Here is a 19,981-nt window from a genome sequence, read left to right as displayed (position 1 = left end):
AGGTGTGTCTGCTGTGTCCAGTGTGGTTCCACTTCACCAGGTTTCCACTGTGAGTGGCAGAACAACTACACCCACTGTGGCCCGTGCGCCAGCCTCGTCTCATGTCCAGTATGCAGAGAGAACTTCATGGAGGAGGAGCTGTTGCTGCAGTGTCAGTACTGTGATCGGTGGGTGCTGCTCATTAGAACTACACACGTACACACCAGACACAGAAACTGAGGTATTCATGAGACCACAGCTAATGAAGACAAGCGGGGAATGGATTATTCATGTATTTTTCATATCATGAATTATTCCATAACATCTTTTGATTTGCAGTGTGATTGGTGATGAAAAGTATGTGTATCAATGTATTTCTGTGTGCCTGTGCAGATGGGTCCATGCTGTCTGTGAGAGTCTGTACACAGAGGATGAGGTGGAACAAGCCTCTGATGAGGGCTTTGCCTGCACATCCTGCACCCCATATGTTCCGAAACCTGTGGGTAAGTCTCAAAAAGATACTATTTTAGGAATGGAGGCACGAAAATTGTGGTTTCAAAAATATACACAGGGTATTCCTGTCTGTACTGATGACATTATTTTCTTTTACTTTTTTGTCTTTGGTCACAGTAGTAGAGTCAGCCATTATGGCTTCAATAAAGATCAAAGAGCCAGGTCAGTGGATTCTGCTTATTCATCTTAATTATCACAAATGCATTCTGCCCAGTCGTCTTTTGTTTGTCATTCAAGACATTCAAATTAGCAATTGTTACTTTACAGAACCCCAGTTCTACTGGTTGGAGGGTGTGTGGCTGACAGAGTCGGGTATGTCCCTACTACGCACTATATCCATGTCTCCCCTGCATAAGAGACGGCAACGTCGCTCCCGTCTTGGCACACTGTGTTGTGAAGGAGGTCCTGATGGAGTGGATCTGAGAGAGGTTGAAGGAGAGGGGGAGGATGGAAAAGGTTGGTGCACTCTCTGCTCATCCATTCGTATGTGAACAATTTGAGTGTTTTTCTCTTTTTAATGTGAGAATATTTTATCTTGTTTATCAAGGCTGTGGGGAGCCCATGGAATGTGACACCAAGATAGAGAACCCTGGGAGCCCTGACAGAGACGGTGGTGCTGAGAGGGAGGCAGGTGCAGAGGGAGGCACTGAAGGCATTGCTGACTGCGAGGGTCTCAAAGGGGGAGCAGAAGAGACAGATGACAGTAAAAAAAGAAAGCGGAAACCTTACAGGCCTGGTAAGCTAAGCCAGAATTGAGCAAAACAACTTGTAGCATCCACATAGATGTCTGAGCATCCACAAAATATTTCCAAATATTTTATTTATAAATTCTACTAGGAATTGGAGGCTTCATGGTGCGACAACGGAAGTGTCACACACGGATGAAGAAAGAATTTTTTGCCCAGCTGGCTGGAGAGACTACGTTAGATGGACATCCAATAGAAAGAACCATTGAAGAAGGTTAGTGACAACAATAGAATCCAGAATTTAATTTCATCCCCAATTTAAATTTGATAATGAAGTAATTCCAAAAGTCTTTTATTTACATATATATATATATATACACACAGACACACACACATAGGAAAATGTTTACATATCAAATAAGCTGTTTTCCAGCTATTGAACATGGGACCTTCTGCTTATGGTTTCAGAAAGACATTAGCGTTGCAAAACGGATCCCCCTTGTGCATTTGAGTAAGGCCACTCTGTTGATGCAGCAGGTGTGCCAACATAAAGGGATTAGGCAAGAAAAACAGGGTCATGCAGCAAAAAGGTTCAGGCTTAGCTTTTAATGCAAAGAAATGCTGTGTTTTCTGCTGAGGTGCTGAAGCAACAATTTGTCTTTTGTGAATATTGTAAAATTGGGGAAATTGAATTTCATGGTCATATGCATAGGACCCCACCCTGACACGGATAACATAATGGATCCTAAACCAGTGGAGGGCGAGGAACAGGCAAAGAAACGTCGAGGCCGAAAGAAAAGCAAACTTGAGGACATGTTTCCAGCTTATCTCCAGGTTTGTAATCTCTCTGTGCCCTATGCTTTAAACAATTTTCAACCTTAAGGTATTCAGTTATATAATATTCATATCTTAAATGTTTTTAATTCACTACAGGAGGCTTTCTTTGGGAAGACACTAATAGACTTGAGTAAGAAAGCTGTGATGATACCCCCAGGGCAGAGGCCAGGCACATGCCTAGTCCGGCCTTCATTACCAGCACTGTCAGGGGTCAGAACTACTGCCCCAGAGAGTAAGAAAGCTAACTTGACCTGTGACACATGAAAACTCTGCAAATTATTTGTGATAGTGTGTGTGGAAAAGGTCAGTTCAGGGTATCTAACCTTGATGCTTCTCTCACTAGCTGAGGCTAAGGATCGCACGGTGGAAGATCATTTTCCTGTCAAGCAAGAGGGGGGTGAGGCCCCCCAAGCTCAGGGAGAAGGTGCAGGTAAGTGTCTCTTTGGACACTGATGCTACTGGTTTATTGTTGTGATCACAAAGCAATTCCAAGTTGGTTTTAAAAATTGCGCATTTTTAGGAGTTTCTGTACCATCCTCATCGCTGAAGGACCAGGCATCAACTGATCCTCATGACTCGGATGCAGAAAAAAGTGAAGGTAATCCCCTAAAAAGATGCCTAGATATATATACAGCTTAAAAAAAACTAACTTGGGGAAAGATTTAATATCTGATGATCCTGTTCTACATGCTACTGTCCTTGTGTGACAGGTCTTCCGCAAGGGGTGGAAAGTCAGGACTCTGAGCAGTTCTTCAGGAAGGTTCTGGGAGTGTCAGATGGCTCCTCTTTGGGGGGCATGAAGCCCATCTTGGAGGGCAGTAAGGGAGAACTCAATCGTAGCACTCTGCCACAGAGAGCTCTCCTCTCAGGTGTGTAAAAGGGATGCCTGCAGATGATCATATCATTAAAACTCTTTCGAAGTTCAAAACTATAATGATTTAGGACTGAGTACACAAATAAGGCTAAAGTGTAGTTCAGCTTGGGATTCACACATGGGAAATCTCTTGCAGGGTCCCTGCCCTCAGCTGGAATGATGGATGCCTTTCCTGGCCTCTCTCAGTCACCGTTCTTTGACATGCGGTAGGACCATTACTGAATGTCTGAAGTATTAAGCTCTGCAGTGACTAGTGCTGTAAATAAAATTGTAAAAGGAGAAGTGTAATTCTGCTTTATTTTTTCCATTTAGAATAGAGGTTCTGAGGTTGACGCATGTAAGCCCTTTATTTTGTCTAAGACATACACTCTTGTATGGTGTACAGGGACCGCGGAGGGCTGTTCAGTCCAGATGGGGGTGAGGAGAGCCCCTGGGCCACTCCCTCTACCCCAGCAACCCCCTCCTCCCCACCAACCCCCACTGAGGCAGAGGGTGATGGGCTGTCCTACAACCAGCGCAGTCTCCAGCGCTGGGAGAAGGACGAGGAGCTGGGAGAACTCTCAACCATTTCACCTGTGCTTTATGCCAACACCAACTTTCCCACTCTCAAACAGGACTACCCAGGTGAGTGTGGAAGAAATAATACATGACTATGACCCACTGATTAGACCAGTTAACGTGCTTTTTCAAAGTAGGGTAGATAATACTGTTAGATATTGAGCAACTGTTGAATGTTCTCCTGTCACAGACTGGGCTAGTCGCTGTAAGCAAATCATGAAGATCTGGAGGAAGGTGTCAGCTGCTGACAAGGCTCCATATCTGGTAGGATCTACATTTTTGTTTTTTTGTTTTGTTTAAAAAATTATTTATATTAACTTAACAATTGTTTCCTGAAGGCCTGTTGAAAGACAAATTTCTAAAATGTAGTGAATAACGTCAGGTAACGTCTTGTTAGTCTGTGTGATCATATTCTATCTAGTGGCTTGTGCAGCTCTCACTTCTATGCAGAAAGTCTCAAGGGAAGAATGACAAAACACGGAGATACAGGAAACTCACTCAAATTTAAAGTGTCTGTCACCATGACATTATCTTGAGTGGTGGTTACTGCTGAACAGAAATTTGGCATTTGGATAGTCAAGGTTTAGTCTGTACAATGTATGAAATTCTTGCAGTTAAACAATACTATAAATATCTTTTGTGACACGGAAGTAGAAATTTCTATTTTAATATTCTCATCTTAATATCAAATTATTTTTATTAGCAAAAGGCCAAAGACAACCGAGCAGCTCAGAGGATCAACAAGGCACAGAAGGTGAGTTAAGGCATCAGCATCAATTGCTATTATCTGTTTTTATTGTCAGGATGAATGAAAGTTTTGGTATCTCTCATTAGTGTTAAAGAGCAGATTCATATTTCCTCTGTACACTTCTCACAGCAGGCAGAGATCCAGGTGTGCAGGCCAGTCAAGCAAGAGCCAGGGCGTGTGAAGGGAGAACGGCCCAGTTTACACCTCCAGATCCCTCCACCATCAGGCTCTACATCAATCTCTTCCCAGCCCAGCTCTGCAGAAAGCCCATTTCCCTTTCCTCCAGATTCAGGATCATCTTCTGTATTTTTCTCAGATGGACCTGTTAAGACCCCAGGGTCAGCTGAAATTCGAACAGATCCCTTGGCTAAGCTTCCTTCTCAGTCACCCCATTCTCATTCTCACCCAACTACACCCTTCTCCCACGCTGGGGCCAGCCCCTTACAGGCCTCTTCCTCAGGTTATTCTACTTCCGGCCCACAGGGTCCTCCTCAGGGACGGCCAGCTAGTCTTGGCCCCTTTGACATGCAACCAGGAACTCCTGGAACCCCCAGACGGGCTCAGCAGGTTGACCCCTACTTCAGATCACAGCTGCAGCAGCAACAGGGTCATCTACCACAATCACAGCAAGGCTCTCAGGAGTCTCTAGGACCTCCAGAAAGTCCTCATTCAAGAGGTGCTGGGCTTGGGGATTCACCCATCTTTTCACCACCCCACAATACTCACTATGGAGACCCTTTCAGAACCCAGCAAGGGATAGGACGGCCAGAATATGGTTCCTCCCCATCACCCTCTGCAGTGGCGTCCTCTCCTGCGAGCACAGGGCAGTACAGGGCTGATATGAGTGCACCTTCTCCACGCTCCTCTGCAGTTGGAAGACCTGACCTGTCCACTGGCTCCCCTGCTGGGATGCTAGAGTCTGGGGATGGTTTATTCAAGGCACCTATGACGCCAAGGATGCACCAAGGGGAAGGTGGGGCTCTTCATCCTGGAGCTTCCCCCAGCCATCCCTCTGAAAGCTACAGGCAGTCTCCGTCACAGCCTTTCTCTGACCCCCACACTCAGCCACCACTAACTCCCAGACCACAGTCAGGCGATGGCTGTTCTCTTGGGCCCCAGAGACATCCTGTAGCTCAACAGGAACTATGCCCTAGAGTGCCCTCCAGTCCACAGTCACAGGGGAGCTCTCAGTCTCCCCACACTCCTGGTGGCCTCTCCAACGATGGTTACAATGTCCAGTCTCCTGCTACCCCACGTTTCCAATCCCCAGAACCTTGTTCTCAGCCACCTTCAAGGCCACAATCTAGAGACCATTTTGCTTCTATCCACAAACCTCCTCGTCCCCCCTCTGGTGCCCCAGAGGGAAGCACATGTTACAAAAGCTCCCCTCATCCTAACCAGGCACCTCCATCCCATCCCACCAACAGTTCCATAGGGGATCCTCTCTCTGGTAAACCGTCAGCAGCTGTTAATTTCGGCCGCAGCCCCAGCGCGGGAGGCCTCCAAATACCCCAGCAGCAGAGTCAGATGGTACAGGGTCAGCTCCAGCAACCACAGACACAAACTCAGCAGACTATGGGGGCAGACAACTTCAGCTCCAGGGTACCACCTCCTTCTGGATCTCAAGAACTCCCAGCTGTCCGCCCTCCAGACACACCTCATCAGCCATCTTTGCCAGGCACTCAAGAAATGCCTGACATGTCAGCAGTGCAGGACCCTGCATTAGTAGGCCTTAGCCCCTCAGAGCTGGAGAAGCACAGACAGGTATCATATTATTAGCCAGAATATTAGCCAGTGAACAATCATTCTGTGCACCTCTTGGGTATTTTGCTAATCAGTGCTTTGTGTGTGTGTGTTTTGTTTTTTTAGCGCCAGAGACTGAGGGAATTCTTAATCAGACAACAAATGCAAAGAAATTCCATGAGACAAGAGAAGGAGGCTGCTGCTGCTGGTAGTGTATCCCCTGGCTGGTCTGGAGGAGAGATTGGGGGCTTTCAACAAGACAATAAGGCCCACAGAGCACCACCACCTTATCCACAGGTACACACCTTGAGCAATATGCCATCGACATTATAAATGTTACTTGTGTACTTGTCAGTAGTGTGATGTAATGACCTGGGTAAAATCCCAGGAAGTGTCTGCTCTACTGAAGAATTCATGTAAAATTAATTCAATTACGAAAGGTACAGCTGTACCATGCTATTGGTGATATTGTACTTTGACCACTCTGTTCAGTTGTGAAAAAGTGGCAAATAAAAGGGCTGGTACATTTACTTATTTTTGCTGCTATTACTTGCTTTAGGATCGTGCTGCTGCTGCTACTCCAGGAGCTCAGGCGTCTGTGGCAGCGAAGATGCCAATGCCTGTTGGAGGCATGGAGGACAAGCTCATTCGCCCACCACCTACAGGAACCCCTGCCATCATGGATCCTAGTGCACTAAGGTAAGCATCTCATTGTAGATTCACAATTGGTTTGAAACAATAAGACCTCATCTTCCCTTCTACAATTAGAAAATTCCCCTTACTGTTAGCATAATGGTAACCCAAGAAAATTTAGCATCTGGTCATTTTAGTTGGTCAGAATTATAGTACGTCAGAAGCTATGTACATAACAATATTATAATATAATGTATATAATATTATAGTAATATTGCAGGAACTGATTTGGGAATGAAATGTGGCCAGGAATGCAAAGTGGTCATTGAAATAATTACTTAGTCCCTAAGAAATAATTAGCACCCTAAATTAGTCCCTTACATCATCAAAATTCCGTAATCCAATAAACACTGTTTAAACTGAAATACATTTCTACTTCTGTGTGTTTCTGTCCTTTAGGCCACCAGGGCCCATCAGACCTCAGGGTATGTTTGCTCGTCCACCATTCCCTCCACAGTGGCAGGGCCAGGCGCCGGGTCCCAGAAGGTTCCCCCAGCCTGGCATAGAGGCTATTGGCATAAGGCACAATCTTAACCCTGCTGTCAACATCCAGGGTATAGAGAGCATGGGTAACCCTCACACCATGATACCAGGACATGGAGGAGAGACCATGCAGCCAATTGGTCAAGGACCCCCACCACAGTTCATTGAATTGAGACACAACTCACAGAGGCTATCCTTACGACCCCAGTTTATGCCCCGTGGACCCCAGCCCAGACCACGTCTCTTTCCACAGCAAGAGATGGCAGCACCTTATGTTCAGCAACATCCCATTTCTCAAGCTGGTGGCATTCAAACAGCGGGGGGCAGTGAGTCACAGCTGGGGTTACAGCAGGGTGGACTGTCAGTTTTACTGCCTCAGCAGTCTGCAGGCCCAGTAACGCAACAGACCCACCTGCAGTCCCAGGCTACTTCTAATCCCAACACCCCTAGCACTGAGCAGCATCAACTTCCACAGTCAAGCCTAGTCACGGTGCCTCAGACTGCCACGGTAGAAAACAATGAGGAACTGCCAGAGCCTGATCTTGAGGGGCTTGGGGAGGCCCCAGGGGATGGAGGTGTGGAGGATGAGGATGATTTGGCTCTAGACTTGGACCCTGACAAAGGAGATGATGACTTAGGCAACCTGGACAACCTTGAAACCAATGATCCACATCTAGACGACTTGCTTAACAGTGACGAGTTTGATCTGCTGGCTTACACTGACCCTGAACTGGACCAAGGAGACCCTAAGGATGTCTTCTCAGACCAGCTGCGGTTGGTTGAAGCAGAAAGTGAAGCACCTTCATCTTCCTCTGCATCTGCACTCGTTAAAGTGGAAGAAAAAGCCAAAGTGGAGCCAGGGCAAAAGTCTCTCACAACAGCCCCTGCTACTGCCACTGCAGGGGGTTCTGCTACCCAACTTCCACCCTCTACAGAAACTGCTGATATCTCCAAAGTCAAAATAGAAGACAGAGGTCTGACCTCTCAGCTTCAACCTGGACAGGCAGTGGTTAAAATTGAAATGGGAGAGGCTGTATCAATGCTTCTTGGTGGGACCACACCATCAGCCAAGCATGCACAAACAGAAAATCAGTCAGCTTCACTCAGCTCTGTTCGATTGGGGGGTCTTCCATACCCCCTGCCAGGACAAGCTGACCAATTGCCTTTTCCTCCTGCTGCTCCACATTCAGATATTGGTGATGATCCGCTGGGGCTCCCTGATGTAGGGGGACACCACTCCCCTGATGTAGATTTGGCAAAAGTAGAGAGCTCTTTAGATGGTGAACTGCCTCTTCTAATACAGGATCTACTGGAGCATGAGAAGAAGGAACTACAGAAGCAACAACAGCTCAGTTCCCTCCACCAGGGAGGCATGGCACCTCATTTTCCTGGCCTCCAAAGTCAGCAGCCAAACCAACAGGCACCTGGGCAGATAATGCTGCAACACCACCACCGTCCACCACCCCAAGGAATGATGGGTCAGCCAGGGATGGTACCCCGTGCTCCGCACATGTTGCAGCAGCAGCAGCAGCAGCAGCAAAGGCTCATTGGACCAGGGATGGCACCCCCACTTCACATGCCCATGGCCCAGCAGCAGGCCATGATGAGGATGGTGCAGCCAGGGATCCATACGGGTCTCAGTCATCAACCACAGCCGCAGCCAGTTGTCAAACAGTCACCTCTTGCCAACAATTTCTTCCCAGATAAAGGTAAGGAGCATGGCTTGTCTCCGTCGTTACTCTAAGTAATGTTGTTCTTTTCATATTTGTCGACAGATTTTGTCATCTTCTTTGCAGATTTAGACAAATTTGCTACTGATGACATCATGGACCCCATTGCCAAGGCAAAGATGGTGGCACTTAAGGGTATCAAGAGAGTGTTGGCACAAGATCCAATGGTTGGTCCCCCTGGCATTAACAGGTACTTTTTAACATTAGTTGGACCTTTGTTGGTTTTAGTTTTGGTAAGTTTGCCCAATATGTTTTCATTCAACCATTTTAGGGTGATTTTTAATAGTCATACAGAAACCTACATGGGAATGACAGAAATGTATCTTTAGCTTCTTCATCGGTAGATACGCATCATCATTTTGCTGACACCCAGCAGAGCATGTGTCTGCCCCACAAGAGATGCCTGTCAAAAGTAGTAATGCTCTTTGGATAGAGTATATACCAAGTCATAAATGAAAATATCCTAAATGCTGACTTTGGTGTGAGAAGGAATGACATGTTCAGATCTACCAGACATGCATGCTTTTTCCTGCATATCCAGTATTTTTATATTAATATTTATGGTACAGTACCTGCCCAGCACCAAATGGCAGACAGTTAGCAGCTACCAGCTGGTGAACTCAGTGGACCATTTACCAATTCAGAGGAGAGTGAATATTGTACTTGCATGGTTACAAATAAATATTAATATTGCTGTGTGTTTGCTGGGTGTGTAAATAAGGCTCAATGCTATATTTGCTGCTTGCTTCTGCTGCCCCCAAGTGGCCAAAAAATAGCTTTCTTGGTTTGAAAGTATCTTCTTTGCTCAGGTTTCATGCCTCCTTTACAAACAACTGAACATATTGGAAACAGTATGAAACATAGTTATAGAGCATGATATTGAATACATCATAGTCAACTGTAAATCCAACAAAGGAATCAATCCAAGTTGGTGCTAGGTGACAGACAATGTATTATATGATCAGATTTACTCCAGTTAACTGGAGTGGCACCCTGCAGAGCACATACCTCTACCAAGGCTTAACAATACTACTGGCCTGTGAGACCCAGATTATAATCTAGATCTGCACCAAATTGTACAAAGTCACAGATCTTAACACTATCAATATATCTTGATTTTTGTTTTAATTTTATTTTTTTATAATAATTAGAGCATTTACAATTATAACATTAAATTAGCAGGGGGAGATGTGTACAAAAAGCTGTTTATGGCTTTCAGTTCTCTTTCTCTCTCCCTCTCCCTTTCTCTCCCTCTCTCTCGCTGATTGTCTAAAAGTTTTATTTTCAATCTTGAAAATCAGCTGCTAAGAAACCCAACTAAGTGACATGATCTGTCTCTGTCCATAGATCTCTCCTGCTCTGTTTAATCACAGCACAGCACCTACACACAAAAAGCAGCACTTCAATGTCAACCAGTTGGTTAGAGTGTGTGCGTGCCCATCAGTTTTGCAAGCATCAGTTATATGTGAAAACATATGTTATATATATGTGAAACTATGGCACAAAAAATTTAACTTAATTTAATACCACTAATAATGATGATAATAATACGTTAATAAATTAATTGAAAAAATAATTTGCTCTGATGATCATTGATTACAGAGAGCATTGTCCATTGGCACAACCCTACTGCCTGCCTTCTTCTTATCTTCGAATTTGATGGCAGACTAGGATGCCAATAGGGTTATTATACTGCTGTTGTCAGTTCCTGAATAATCAAATCTTTCGTAACTATGACGTCTATGGTACCTGTGGTACTGTAGAAACACGAGCACTGTCACATTTTCAGACTTGGTAGTATCAGTTTTCATGACATCCTTAATCAGATGATGGTATCATCATGGTTTCTTTGGACAATGATTTGGAAACTACATACCCTTACAGACCATTGTTCAGTACACTGAAGGTATAGTATACAATTTATTTTTTGCTTTCTCTTCAGGCAACAAGTTTCTCTGCTTGCTCAGAGACTGGCCTCTGCCCCGGGCACAGACCCAGGCCAACTTACATCTGGACCTCCAAAGGTATGCTGTCTTGCCTTTCAGAAGTGATTTGATGTGATATAATTTGAAGTCATATGTAGCTGACTTATTTAGATGCTTTCTTTTTGTGTTTAGGAAGGAGAAACAAGTGATCCCACCCAGTCAAGACCTAACCCCCCACAATTTGTTCAAGGAATCATCAGTATGTTCTACTAATACTCCCTCTTGTTAGAAATGTATTTAGTCATTTGGAATACTGCTATATTGCTGTCCCCATACACTTATGTGGATACTAAAGTTATTCTCTTCTGTTACAGATGATGCAGAACAGCACCGATATGAAGAATGGCTTCTTCACACCCAGCAGTTACTCCAAATGCAGTTGAAATTTCTGGAGGAACAGATTGGAGTTCACCGCAAATCACGCAAAGCACTGTGTGCTAAGCAACGTACTGCTAAGAAAGCTGGCAGGGAGTTTGCTGAGGCAGATGCAGAGAAGCTAAAGTTGGTTACAGAAGAGCAGAGCAAAATTCAGAAACAGCTTGATCAGGTGTGTAGATTGTAAAGAATCTGAAAAAGCCAACCGTAAAAACCCTTAAAACCCTGATAAGTTTACAAACTTGTCTGCAGCAATGCTACTTGGCATCTTGATTTGCAATTTCATATCTGTTCATAATTATTCTGTTCTAGGTACGCAAGCAGCAGAAGGAGCACACCAATCTTATTGCAGAGTACAGGAGCAAGCAGCAGCAGCATCAGCAAGGGTCAGGTCTTCTTACCCCAGGTCATTCTGCACAGGGGGCCCCCCCTCACATGTTTCCCAAGATGCCTGGCCAGATGATGATGGGCCAACAGGGAACAGCAGTAATGGGTCAGCACCCTGGCATGATGCCACAAGGGGGAATGCCTGTCAGGATGCCCCAAGGGCAGCCCTTTATTGGAGGAGCCCAGCCTCAGCTTCCTGCAGCTCTTGGAGCCAGTGGTGTCAGGGCCCCAGGTCCGTCTGGGGCTCCAACGGGATTCTTTCCACAGGGGCCTGGAATGCAAGGTGCAGACCCCAGGCTTCTCCAAGAAAGACAGCTTCAGCATAGGATGCAAATGGCAAAGCTCCAACAACAACAACAGCAGCAGCAGGTGCCAGTGGGCCAGCAATCAATGCCACACCCAAATCAACAGTCCGGCTTAATTGCTCAGCCACAGTCTGGTATGATGGGGAACCCACTTATGGCCCAACAACAAGCAAGCACTCAACAGGGAATGCTAGCCAACCAGGCCAGTCAACAGAGTATGGTTCAGGTTTCACAAGGAATGGTTGGAGGCCAGTCTGTGGCGCCACCACCACAGAACCTTGTAGGAAGCCAGCCCATTAACCATGCTCAAGCCATGATGGCAGCTCAACCAGGAATTATGGGAAACCAGCCAGTTGCACCATCACAGCAACAGAGGCCTCAGCTGATGATGGGTCAGCAGGGAATGGTTGGATCTCCAGGTCATCCTGGCCTCAGGGGTCCCCAAGCCCAGTTGACTCCACAACAAAAGAGCATTCTGGCTCAACGGATGATTGCATCTCAGCAGCAGCAGCAGCAACAACAACAGCAGCAGCAGAATCTTGCAAAGAATTTGGCCCACCTCCAGCAGCAGCAGATGGCACAGCAAAGACAACCAACACAATTGATCAGTCAGTCTGGCCAAGAACACGGAGGGCTCTCCCAACCCTCTACTCCACAGATGGGTTCCTCACCTTCAGCAGGAAGTATCACACCCCAGCCACAGGGAGCCACAGAAAGCCAAAACTCAGGCCCTAAAGAGGGTGGGATTCTGAGTCCTGATCCAAGAACACCACCACAGCAGAGTGGACCCTCCACTCCAAATCAAATGACTCAACTAGGCCCGGCAAATGATCATCAAACTGATTTTGGACGACAGCAGTTACAACAACAGCATCAAAACCAGATTTATATGGCCCAGCAGCAACAATCAAATCCTCAGTCTGTACCTGAGCAACAAACAAGTTTAGTTGGAAACCAACAGACTGGTGTGCTTCAACAACAGCAGCAACAACTTCCACTCACTGTCCAGAGGCAAGTTTCCCTCAGTGCTGACAAGCCCAGTTTGATGACTGTTAAAGAAGAGGGCAAACCGAATGATTTCTTAGCTCAGCAACAACAGCAAACAGCTCAAAATGCCATGCAGCACCCACAAGATCCCAGCATCCAGCAGCAGATCATAGGCCAGAATCATCCTGGTCAACCACAGCCTGTTGTGATGGGCCACAGTCCACAACAGCAAGCCCTTATAGCCCAGCAGCAAAAACAACAGGCCATAATGGGCATGATGAGAGCCCAGCAGCAAGGAATGATGGCACAGAGGCCTGGAGTTGCACCTGGACAAATCCGCACCCCTATTAACATCCCAGCTAGTATTGCTCAGAATCCTCAGCTCCGCAATCTTCCCCCAAGCCAGCAGATACAGCACATACAGGCCATGATTGCCCAAAGGCAGCTTCAACAGGGACAGATGCTGCGGATGTCAATGGGTCAGGGCCAGCAAAGTCAGTTGAGGTCTCACATGCAACCAGGTCAGATGCCACAAGTTGGGCAGCAGATGCAAGGGTTGGAAGGCCATCAGATGCCATATGGAACCATGGGGAAGCCAGGAGCAGTGGGCCCTCAACAGTTGGGCCAACAACCTGGTGTTGCTTCTCAGATACAGCACGGAATGATGGTCCCTGGGCAACAGCAGCCACAAGTAGGGGAAATTATACAGCAACATATTATGAGAGGCCAGGTACCAGTGCCTCGTTCCCCCATGGACCAAGGCCGTATGATAAGGCCAACATCTCCACGTCAGCCATTAGCTAACTCCCCTGGTGATCCACAACGGCACACATTTAATCAGGCTATGGGTATGCGTCCACCCACTCCCAACCAGAACCAACAACAAGCACTAATGGCAGCTGGAGCAGGTCGCATGCAGGGCTCTCCATCCCATGCATATTCTCCTAGAGGTCCCTTTGGAATTAGCCCAGCCCACCCAGCCTCACCTCATTCATCCCACGTCTCCTCACCTTCTGTAGTTGACAACAGGGCTGGAAGGGGAAGTCCATACAGCCAAGTCAAAGCGTCCCCACTCAGGTCACCTGGAACCAAGAGTCCACTTGATTGTCCAGGACTAAAAGTAGAAACTCAAACATCAGGCAATGAAACATCTCAGACAGCCTCCGTTATCCCTAATGGGCCACAAAGAGGGATGAATGTTCAGCAACAGTCGCAGCAGGTTACAGAGAGCCATCTTCCTCACACACAGCATGGCTCTAGAGAAGGGGAGGTATGCAAGATGACCCTACAGAACATTAAACAGGAGCCCAGGGAGGTTCAGTGTGATGGTGCAGCAGAGGCTCATCCTGGGGCTATAAAGCGAGAAGCAACAGGTGAGGTGGTTACTTCTGGCAACAACACCAACTTTATTAATGCTGGAAACATGGCTGGAGATCCTGGAACTCAAGGCCCTAGATCTGAGACTGGACAGCAACTGCTACAGAAACTCCTGCGAACCAAGAACCTTCAGCTTGGTGCTCAGAGACCATCTGAAGGCATCCATAATGAGATCAATGGCCACATCAACAGTAAATTAGCAATGCTGGAGCAAAAACTTCAAGGGACTCCACGAAATATGGAGGTATGTTTTTTTTTTTCCTTTAGTGCATTCATTGTTTTTGCGCTAATTATGCTGTTTTTGGGAAAAGAACCTCTCATTAATTTTCCCAAACCTTTACAGGACTTGCAGTCTATAACAAAAAGGGCTCCTGTACAAAAGCAAAAGCGCACTAATAAGGCAACTGGAGACCGAGGGCCTAATGCCCGGAAGAAAAATAAGAAGGAAGAAGTTGGAAAAAGTGCTGAAGCCTTAATAAAGCAACTCAAACAGGTAAAGGGATGTCAAATACCGATTTACTTAATGATCAATGATGATGATATCATATAGACTAACGGACATGTACCCTTTAGGGTCTCTCTCTGCTGCCCCTGATGGAGCCTTCAATCACCGCCAGTCTGGATCTGTTTGCCCCTTTTGGGAGCAGCCCAGCAAACGGCAAAGCCCAGCTCAAAGGATCTTTTGGAAATGCAGTGCTGGACAATATCCCAGACTACTATTCTCAGTTACTCACTAAGGTATAACTAAGCTGGTTAGCTGTTGCAGGTTGTGATAACATTTGGTTGTTGATTAATGCTTCTTCAAGAACAAAGTCTTCAAAAACAAAGTTGTTTTACAAGCATACTGTTTTGTGCCTTTACAGAGTAACCTCAGCAACCCACCAACACCCCCATCCTCCCTGCCACCTACTCCACCACCCTCAGTACAGCACAAACTGCTGAATGGAGTGACTCCTGGGGAGGAGCTGTCTGAGGGTCAGAAAGACACAGAGCCAGCAGAAGAGCCAATGGGTAAACAATGAGGGAATTGGCATGAAATGATTGTGTTTCATGAGTATTTAATCTGCAGTTGTACAGTAACTGAGTTCTAAATTCTCTATAATTTTTCCTGCAGAGTCTGTTACAGAGGAGGTAAAGAGTGTAGACATTCTGGCAGCTCTCCCCACCCCACCACATAACCAGAATGAGGACATCAGGTACAATAGGACGATTGTTTTCCTTTGTCAATGAGAATACATGGATTTCTTGTTGTTGAGGCTATAAATGTAGGAAACGTCCTCATTTATTTATTTATTTTTTAAAACAGGATGGAGAGTGATGATGAGGATGCCCCTGAAAGTATCATCCCAGCGTCATCCCCTGAGAGTAATGTAGGAGATGAAACACCACGTTTCCCTCATTTACGAGAGCCTAAAGAGGAGGAGACGGAGAGAGCAATATCCCCAATCATCCCCCTCATACCTCGCACTGCCATACCAGGTATTAAACAACACTCTAAATGCTAAATGTAACTCCCAAAAACAACAGCAACATTGCTCGTGTATATCGACATGTTATGGAGAAATCCATTCTGAAAGTTTTGTGTTACATTTTACTGATTAAGACTTACATTTTTCCATTAAATCCATTTTAGATTGCTAAAATGCAAACTGACAAAAGCTGGATTTACACATTTGCTTCTCTTGTAGCATTCCCAGAAAACAAACCATTTGAAGCAGCTGATAGCAAAGTAGTTTCCACATCCAACCACTGGGACAAGACCAAAAACAACGAGGTGTCTGTTACCTTCACATTGTCCTCTGCTGCAGCCAAGGTACTAAGCCGTGATATCATTGTATCCTGTTTAACCTTTCTTTATCTTCATGTATTGTTAACAAAAACTTGAACTGCCTTTTTTCCAGAAACTGAACCATGTGATGATGGCCATGGCTCAGTTGCTTAACATTAGAATGCCAGGATCTTATGAGGTGACTTTCCCTTCCCCAAACCCTGACATGCCTGCAGTGGATGGGCCTGGGAAAGGACCCAGCCAGTCAGGTATGCATTCAGAGACTATTTTGCTCATTTGGATTGTCCTATTGTCTCATTGGGGTCAGGAGGTTTATCATACAGGTCACAACATCTGGGTGTGAATCTGTATCAAGACATTTCTCATGTACACCCAGTCGTGCAATAAATTTCTTGAATAATTTGCTTCCAAATTAAAATATCTGTTAAAGGTAACACAGTGTCATAGTATTGACCTTTTTTATGAGTTGTGCAGAGTTGCTGTTCGAAATGTTTTGTCACTGTAGTCCAGTCCACTGTTAGGGAAATACTCAAACCTTTGTATTTGTGTTTGAGAGCAATTTAAGTATATAAGTTTCTTAATAAAACTAATGTTAAGATGGTGGTGTTTTCCAGGTGCTCTGTGTACAAAGGACGGTGCTTCACCCAGCCAGGATGAGTGGCTAAGGCAGTTTGATGTGTCTCTACCAGGCTGTACACTGAAGAAACAAGTTGACATTCTGGCACTTATTAAACAGGTAAGTCATAACAGTATTCTTGAGAACTGTGTAAATTATTGACCTTTTCTTAATTACATTTCTTGAAAGCTGTAGAGCTCATATGTGTGTTTTTCCCCCAGGAATTCCCAGAAAAAGAGGACAAACCAGTCCAGCACTGTTACACAACCAATGTAAATGACTTGGATGTGCGCCACCTTCCTATTATACCAGTGGAGGAATCGCCACCCCCATCACCATCTCCTCCACAACCTCCTCCATCTGTCCCAGTTGCAACAAGTGAAGCTGAACCTTCCAAAAAATCAGCTTCTCCATCCCCCTCTCCCTCCAGTCCCACCAGTGTCCAGATCAAGACTGAACCTGAACAGGATGTTGGTCCTCCTACTGATGCTACTCGACCAACTGATGTCACAGAGTCTGAAGTTGCTGCTCCAGAGTCGGTCACTGATCCACCACCGGCCTCTGCAGTTCCTGATCCTATTGCTCCTGCTGAAGATCAGCAGGATCTGAGTCCAGCTGTCAAAGAGGAGGACTCGGCTCCTGATCCAGCACAACCTCCTAAAGATTCTCCCGGCACCATGGAGTCCTCCCCTAAGGCTACCAAGCAGCGCAGGCCTCTCTCCCCCGAAGAGGAGGTGGTACACCCCAAAGTGAAAAAATGGAAGGGGATTCGCTGGAAGCGTCTTCAGATTGTCATCTCAATACGTAAGGGTGGGTCTAAAAAAGAAAGCAGCCGGGAGGTGTCTGAGCTGATGGAACGCTTGCGCATTACTCTTAGACCAGACAAGCTGCCTCGGGATAAACGTAAATGCTGTTTCTGCCATGATGAAGGTGATGGAGCTACAGATGGGCCTGCCCGCTTGCTTAACATTGATGTGGACCTGTGGGTGCACCTTAATTGTGCCCTGTGGTCCACAGAGGTGTATGAGACGCAGGGTGGTGCCCTTATCAATGTGGAGGTAGCCCTGCGTCGCGGATTGCGGACTCTTTGCGCATACTGCCAGAAAACAGGTGCCACCAACAGCTGCAACAGACTGCGATGCCCGAATGTCTACCACTTTGCCTGTGCCATCCGGGCACGCTGCATGTTCTTCAAGGACAAGACCATGTTGTGCACTCAGCATAAGCTGAAGGGCCCCAGTGAAGATGAACTGAGCACGTTTGCTGTTTTACGACGTGTCTACATTGAGCGTGATGAGGTGAAGCAGATTGCCAGCATCTTACAGCGAGGTGACCGTATCCACCTGTTCCGTGTCGGTGGTCTCATCTTTCATGCTGTTGGCCAGTTGCTACCCTCCCAAATGGCCAACTTCCACTCGCCCACTGCCATCTTCCCAGTTGGCTATGAGGCCACACGCATCTACTGGAGCACCCGTGTACCCAACAAGCGCTGTCGCTACCGCTGCCGCATCAGTGAGGATGATGGTCGCCCTCTGTTTGAGGTGCGTGTTCTGGAGCATGGCATGGAAGATTTGCAGTACCGTGACACAACTCCAGAGGGTAAGAACATATACACTGTTCCCACTTTTTGATATGGTATCTCTGAGTGTTGCACTCTACTAAATAAATAAGTAATAAACTCTCTTGACCATTGACTGATTTTAATTCACCGTCTTTAGGAATCTGGGATCGGGTAGTTCAGCAGGTGGCTAAACTCCGAGACGAATCATCCATGTTGAAGTTGTTCACTGAACATGTCAAAGGAGAGGAAATGTATGGCCTCACAGTTCATGCTGTCATGCGAATCACTGAGTCGGTAAGAATTTGCAACAGGAAGGAATATCACTTTGTGTCCCATTTATTTTGTCTTTATCTCCCAGTCGTAATTCGACCATTTTATGAGACAACATTCGATTTTGTCGGGGTGGAAGAGGGGGTCCCACAGTGTGAAAATCCATGCTATAGATTTAACCAAATGTCACAAGCAGACATGATATATGGAAAGCTTGACCTTGTGACTAGAGCCCTTCGGCTATATAGCTACACAAGTCATGCTATAACATAAAAACATACTATACATAAAAGTGCATGATAAACACAATTTGTGTTACTTTGTTGTGTTTTAGTTGCCTGGAGTGGAGAACTGCCAGAACTATCAGTTCCGATATGGCCGTCACCCTCTGATGGAACTCCCTCTCATGATCAATCCCACTGGCTGTGCTCGCTCTGAGCCCAAGGTTCCCACACACTGCAAGAGGTAAAGACAGCAGTACTTGAGCAATAAGCCACAGGAGGGTGGACTTTACAGTAATACCTTACATGCTCTGGTTAGGACATTATCAAGGAGAGTAAAACCTGTGCGGCTGGTCTAAAATCATTTTAAGTATGATGTCTTGTTGGACAGGATTGTTGACTTAAATACTAATGCTTTTGTGCAGTTACACAACATTTGCAAAGAATGTTTTATTTTTGATCTGTCATTATAAAGTTTGTCCTCACCAGGCAACAGATTCTGTTACAGTTGATGATAAAAGTTAGTTCCTCAATATGTAACCCAATAAATATGCAGTCCCATATTGAGGAACAAAGCTTGCATAGTTCTAGACATTGTTGCATTTCTAAATGCATCTTAAAGGTACCTGGGGTACCCACTCACACTTTCTCTTTTTATCTCAAGGCCTCACACTCTAAATAGCACCAGCATGTCAAAAGCCTACCAGAGCACCTTTACTGGAGAGCTCAACACACCATACAGCAAGCAGTTTGTCCACTCAAAGTCCTCCCAGTATCGGCGCCTGAAGACAGAGTGGAAGAACAACGTGTATCTGGCACGATCCCGCATTCAGGGCCTGGGTCTTTATGCTGCCAAGGATCTGGAGAAGCACACCATGGTCATTGAGTACATTGGTACTGTCATACGCAATGAGGTCGCCAACCGCCGTGAGAAGATCTACGAGTCACAGGTACATCAATAAAACACTGGCACTTTGATACAAAGCACACAGAAGTTATTCATTTGGGTTAAAATTTACAGAATGCAAAGTAAGCCCTTTTGGGTTGGGGAAACATTCATTCAGGTGGGGTGCCCAAATGTATTCTATTCAACTGGACAACACTTCAAAAGTGAAAAAAACTAAGATTTGAATTCAGGCTGGGTGATTCATCTAATTTTGTTTTCAATTACAAGTTTGGCTCTCGATTAGGAAAACAAGATAATTGTGATAAAATGATTATTGTGGTGCATTCTGTTTCGCAACAAATTTCATCCAACCCTGAA

The 19,981-nt window shown here is 45.8% G+C and overlaps 1 protein-coding gene across 4 annotated transcripts in view; it reads left to right on the top strand.

Annotated features, from left to right (window-relative positions):
- Positions 1-19,981, top strand: part of kmt2d (lysine (K)-specific methyltransferase 2D) — a 33,346-nt gene that overhangs the window by 9,385 nt on the left and 3,980 nt on the right. For 3 of the 4 annotated variants that reach the window (XM_071476207.1, XM_071476206.1, XM_071476204.1), the window contains exons 17-52: positions 3-167; positions 373-482; positions 610-654; positions 760-948; positions 1,040-1,228; positions 1,330-1,452; positions 1,891-2,012; positions 2,112-2,247; positions 2,359-2,445; positions 2,536-2,613; positions 2,726-2,884; positions 3,026-3,095; positions 3,275-3,513; positions 3,638-3,711; positions 4,151-4,201; positions 4,325-5,959; positions 6,065-6,235; positions 6,498-6,637; positions 7,031-8,823; positions 8,911-9,034; positions 10,787-10,868; positions 10,962-11,028; positions 11,144-11,376; positions 11,517-14,504; positions 14,604-14,753; positions 14,834-14,998; positions 15,124-15,271; positions 15,375-15,456; positions 15,567-15,739; positions 15,949-16,073; positions 16,162-16,297; positions 16,664-16,785; positions 16,887-18,264; positions 18,384-18,520; positions 18,831-18,961; positions 19,382-19,667. In XM_071476207.1, coding sequence (XP_071332308.1) covers positions 3-167; positions 373-482; positions 610-654; positions 760-948; positions 1,040-1,228; positions 1,330-1,452; positions 1,891-2,012; positions 2,112-2,247; positions 2,359-2,445; positions 2,536-2,613; positions 2,726-2,884; positions 3,026-3,095; positions 3,275-3,513; positions 3,638-3,711; positions 4,151-4,201; positions 4,325-5,959; positions 6,065-6,235; positions 6,498-6,637; positions 7,031-8,823; positions 8,911-9,034; positions 10,787-10,868; positions 10,962-11,028; positions 11,144-11,376; positions 11,517-14,504; positions 14,604-14,753; positions 14,834-14,998; positions 15,124-15,271; positions 15,375-15,456; positions 15,567-15,739; positions 15,949-16,073; positions 16,162-16,297; positions 16,664-16,785; positions 16,887-18,264; positions 18,384-18,520; positions 18,831-18,961; positions 19,382-19,667 — 12,103 coding nt within the window. The remainder of the gene's footprint in view (positions 1-2; positions 168-372; positions 483-609; positions 655-759; positions 949-1,039; positions 1,229-1,329; positions 1,453-1,890; positions 2,013-2,111; positions 2,248-2,358; positions 2,446-2,535; positions 2,614-2,725; positions 2,885-3,025; positions 3,096-3,274; positions 3,514-3,637; positions 3,712-4,150; positions 4,202-4,324; positions 5,960-6,064; positions 6,236-6,497; positions 6,638-7,030; positions 8,824-8,910; positions 9,035-10,786; positions 10,869-10,961; positions 11,029-11,143; positions 11,377-11,516; positions 14,505-14,603; positions 14,754-14,833; positions 14,999-15,123; positions 15,272-15,374; positions 15,457-15,566; positions 15,740-15,948; positions 16,074-16,161; positions 16,298-16,663; positions 16,786-16,886; positions 18,265-18,383; positions 18,521-18,830; positions 18,962-19,381; positions 19,668-19,981) is intronic. The other variant, XM_071476205.1, reaches the window with a different exon arrangement.

This window comes from Trachinotus anak, unplaced genomic scaffold (genome assembly GCF_046630095.1).
Source record: "Trachinotus anak isolate AG129_WGS33_773 ecotype Australia unplaced genomic scaffold, CSIRO_AGI_Tana_v1 ptg000004l, whole genome shotgun sequence".
Lineage (NCBI taxonomy): Eukaryota > Metazoa > Chordata > Actinopteri > Carangiformes > Carangidae > Trachinotus > Trachinotus anak.
The sequence above is the reverse complement of the archived record's forward strand: the minus strand, read 5'-3'. Positions and strand labels throughout refer to the sequence as shown.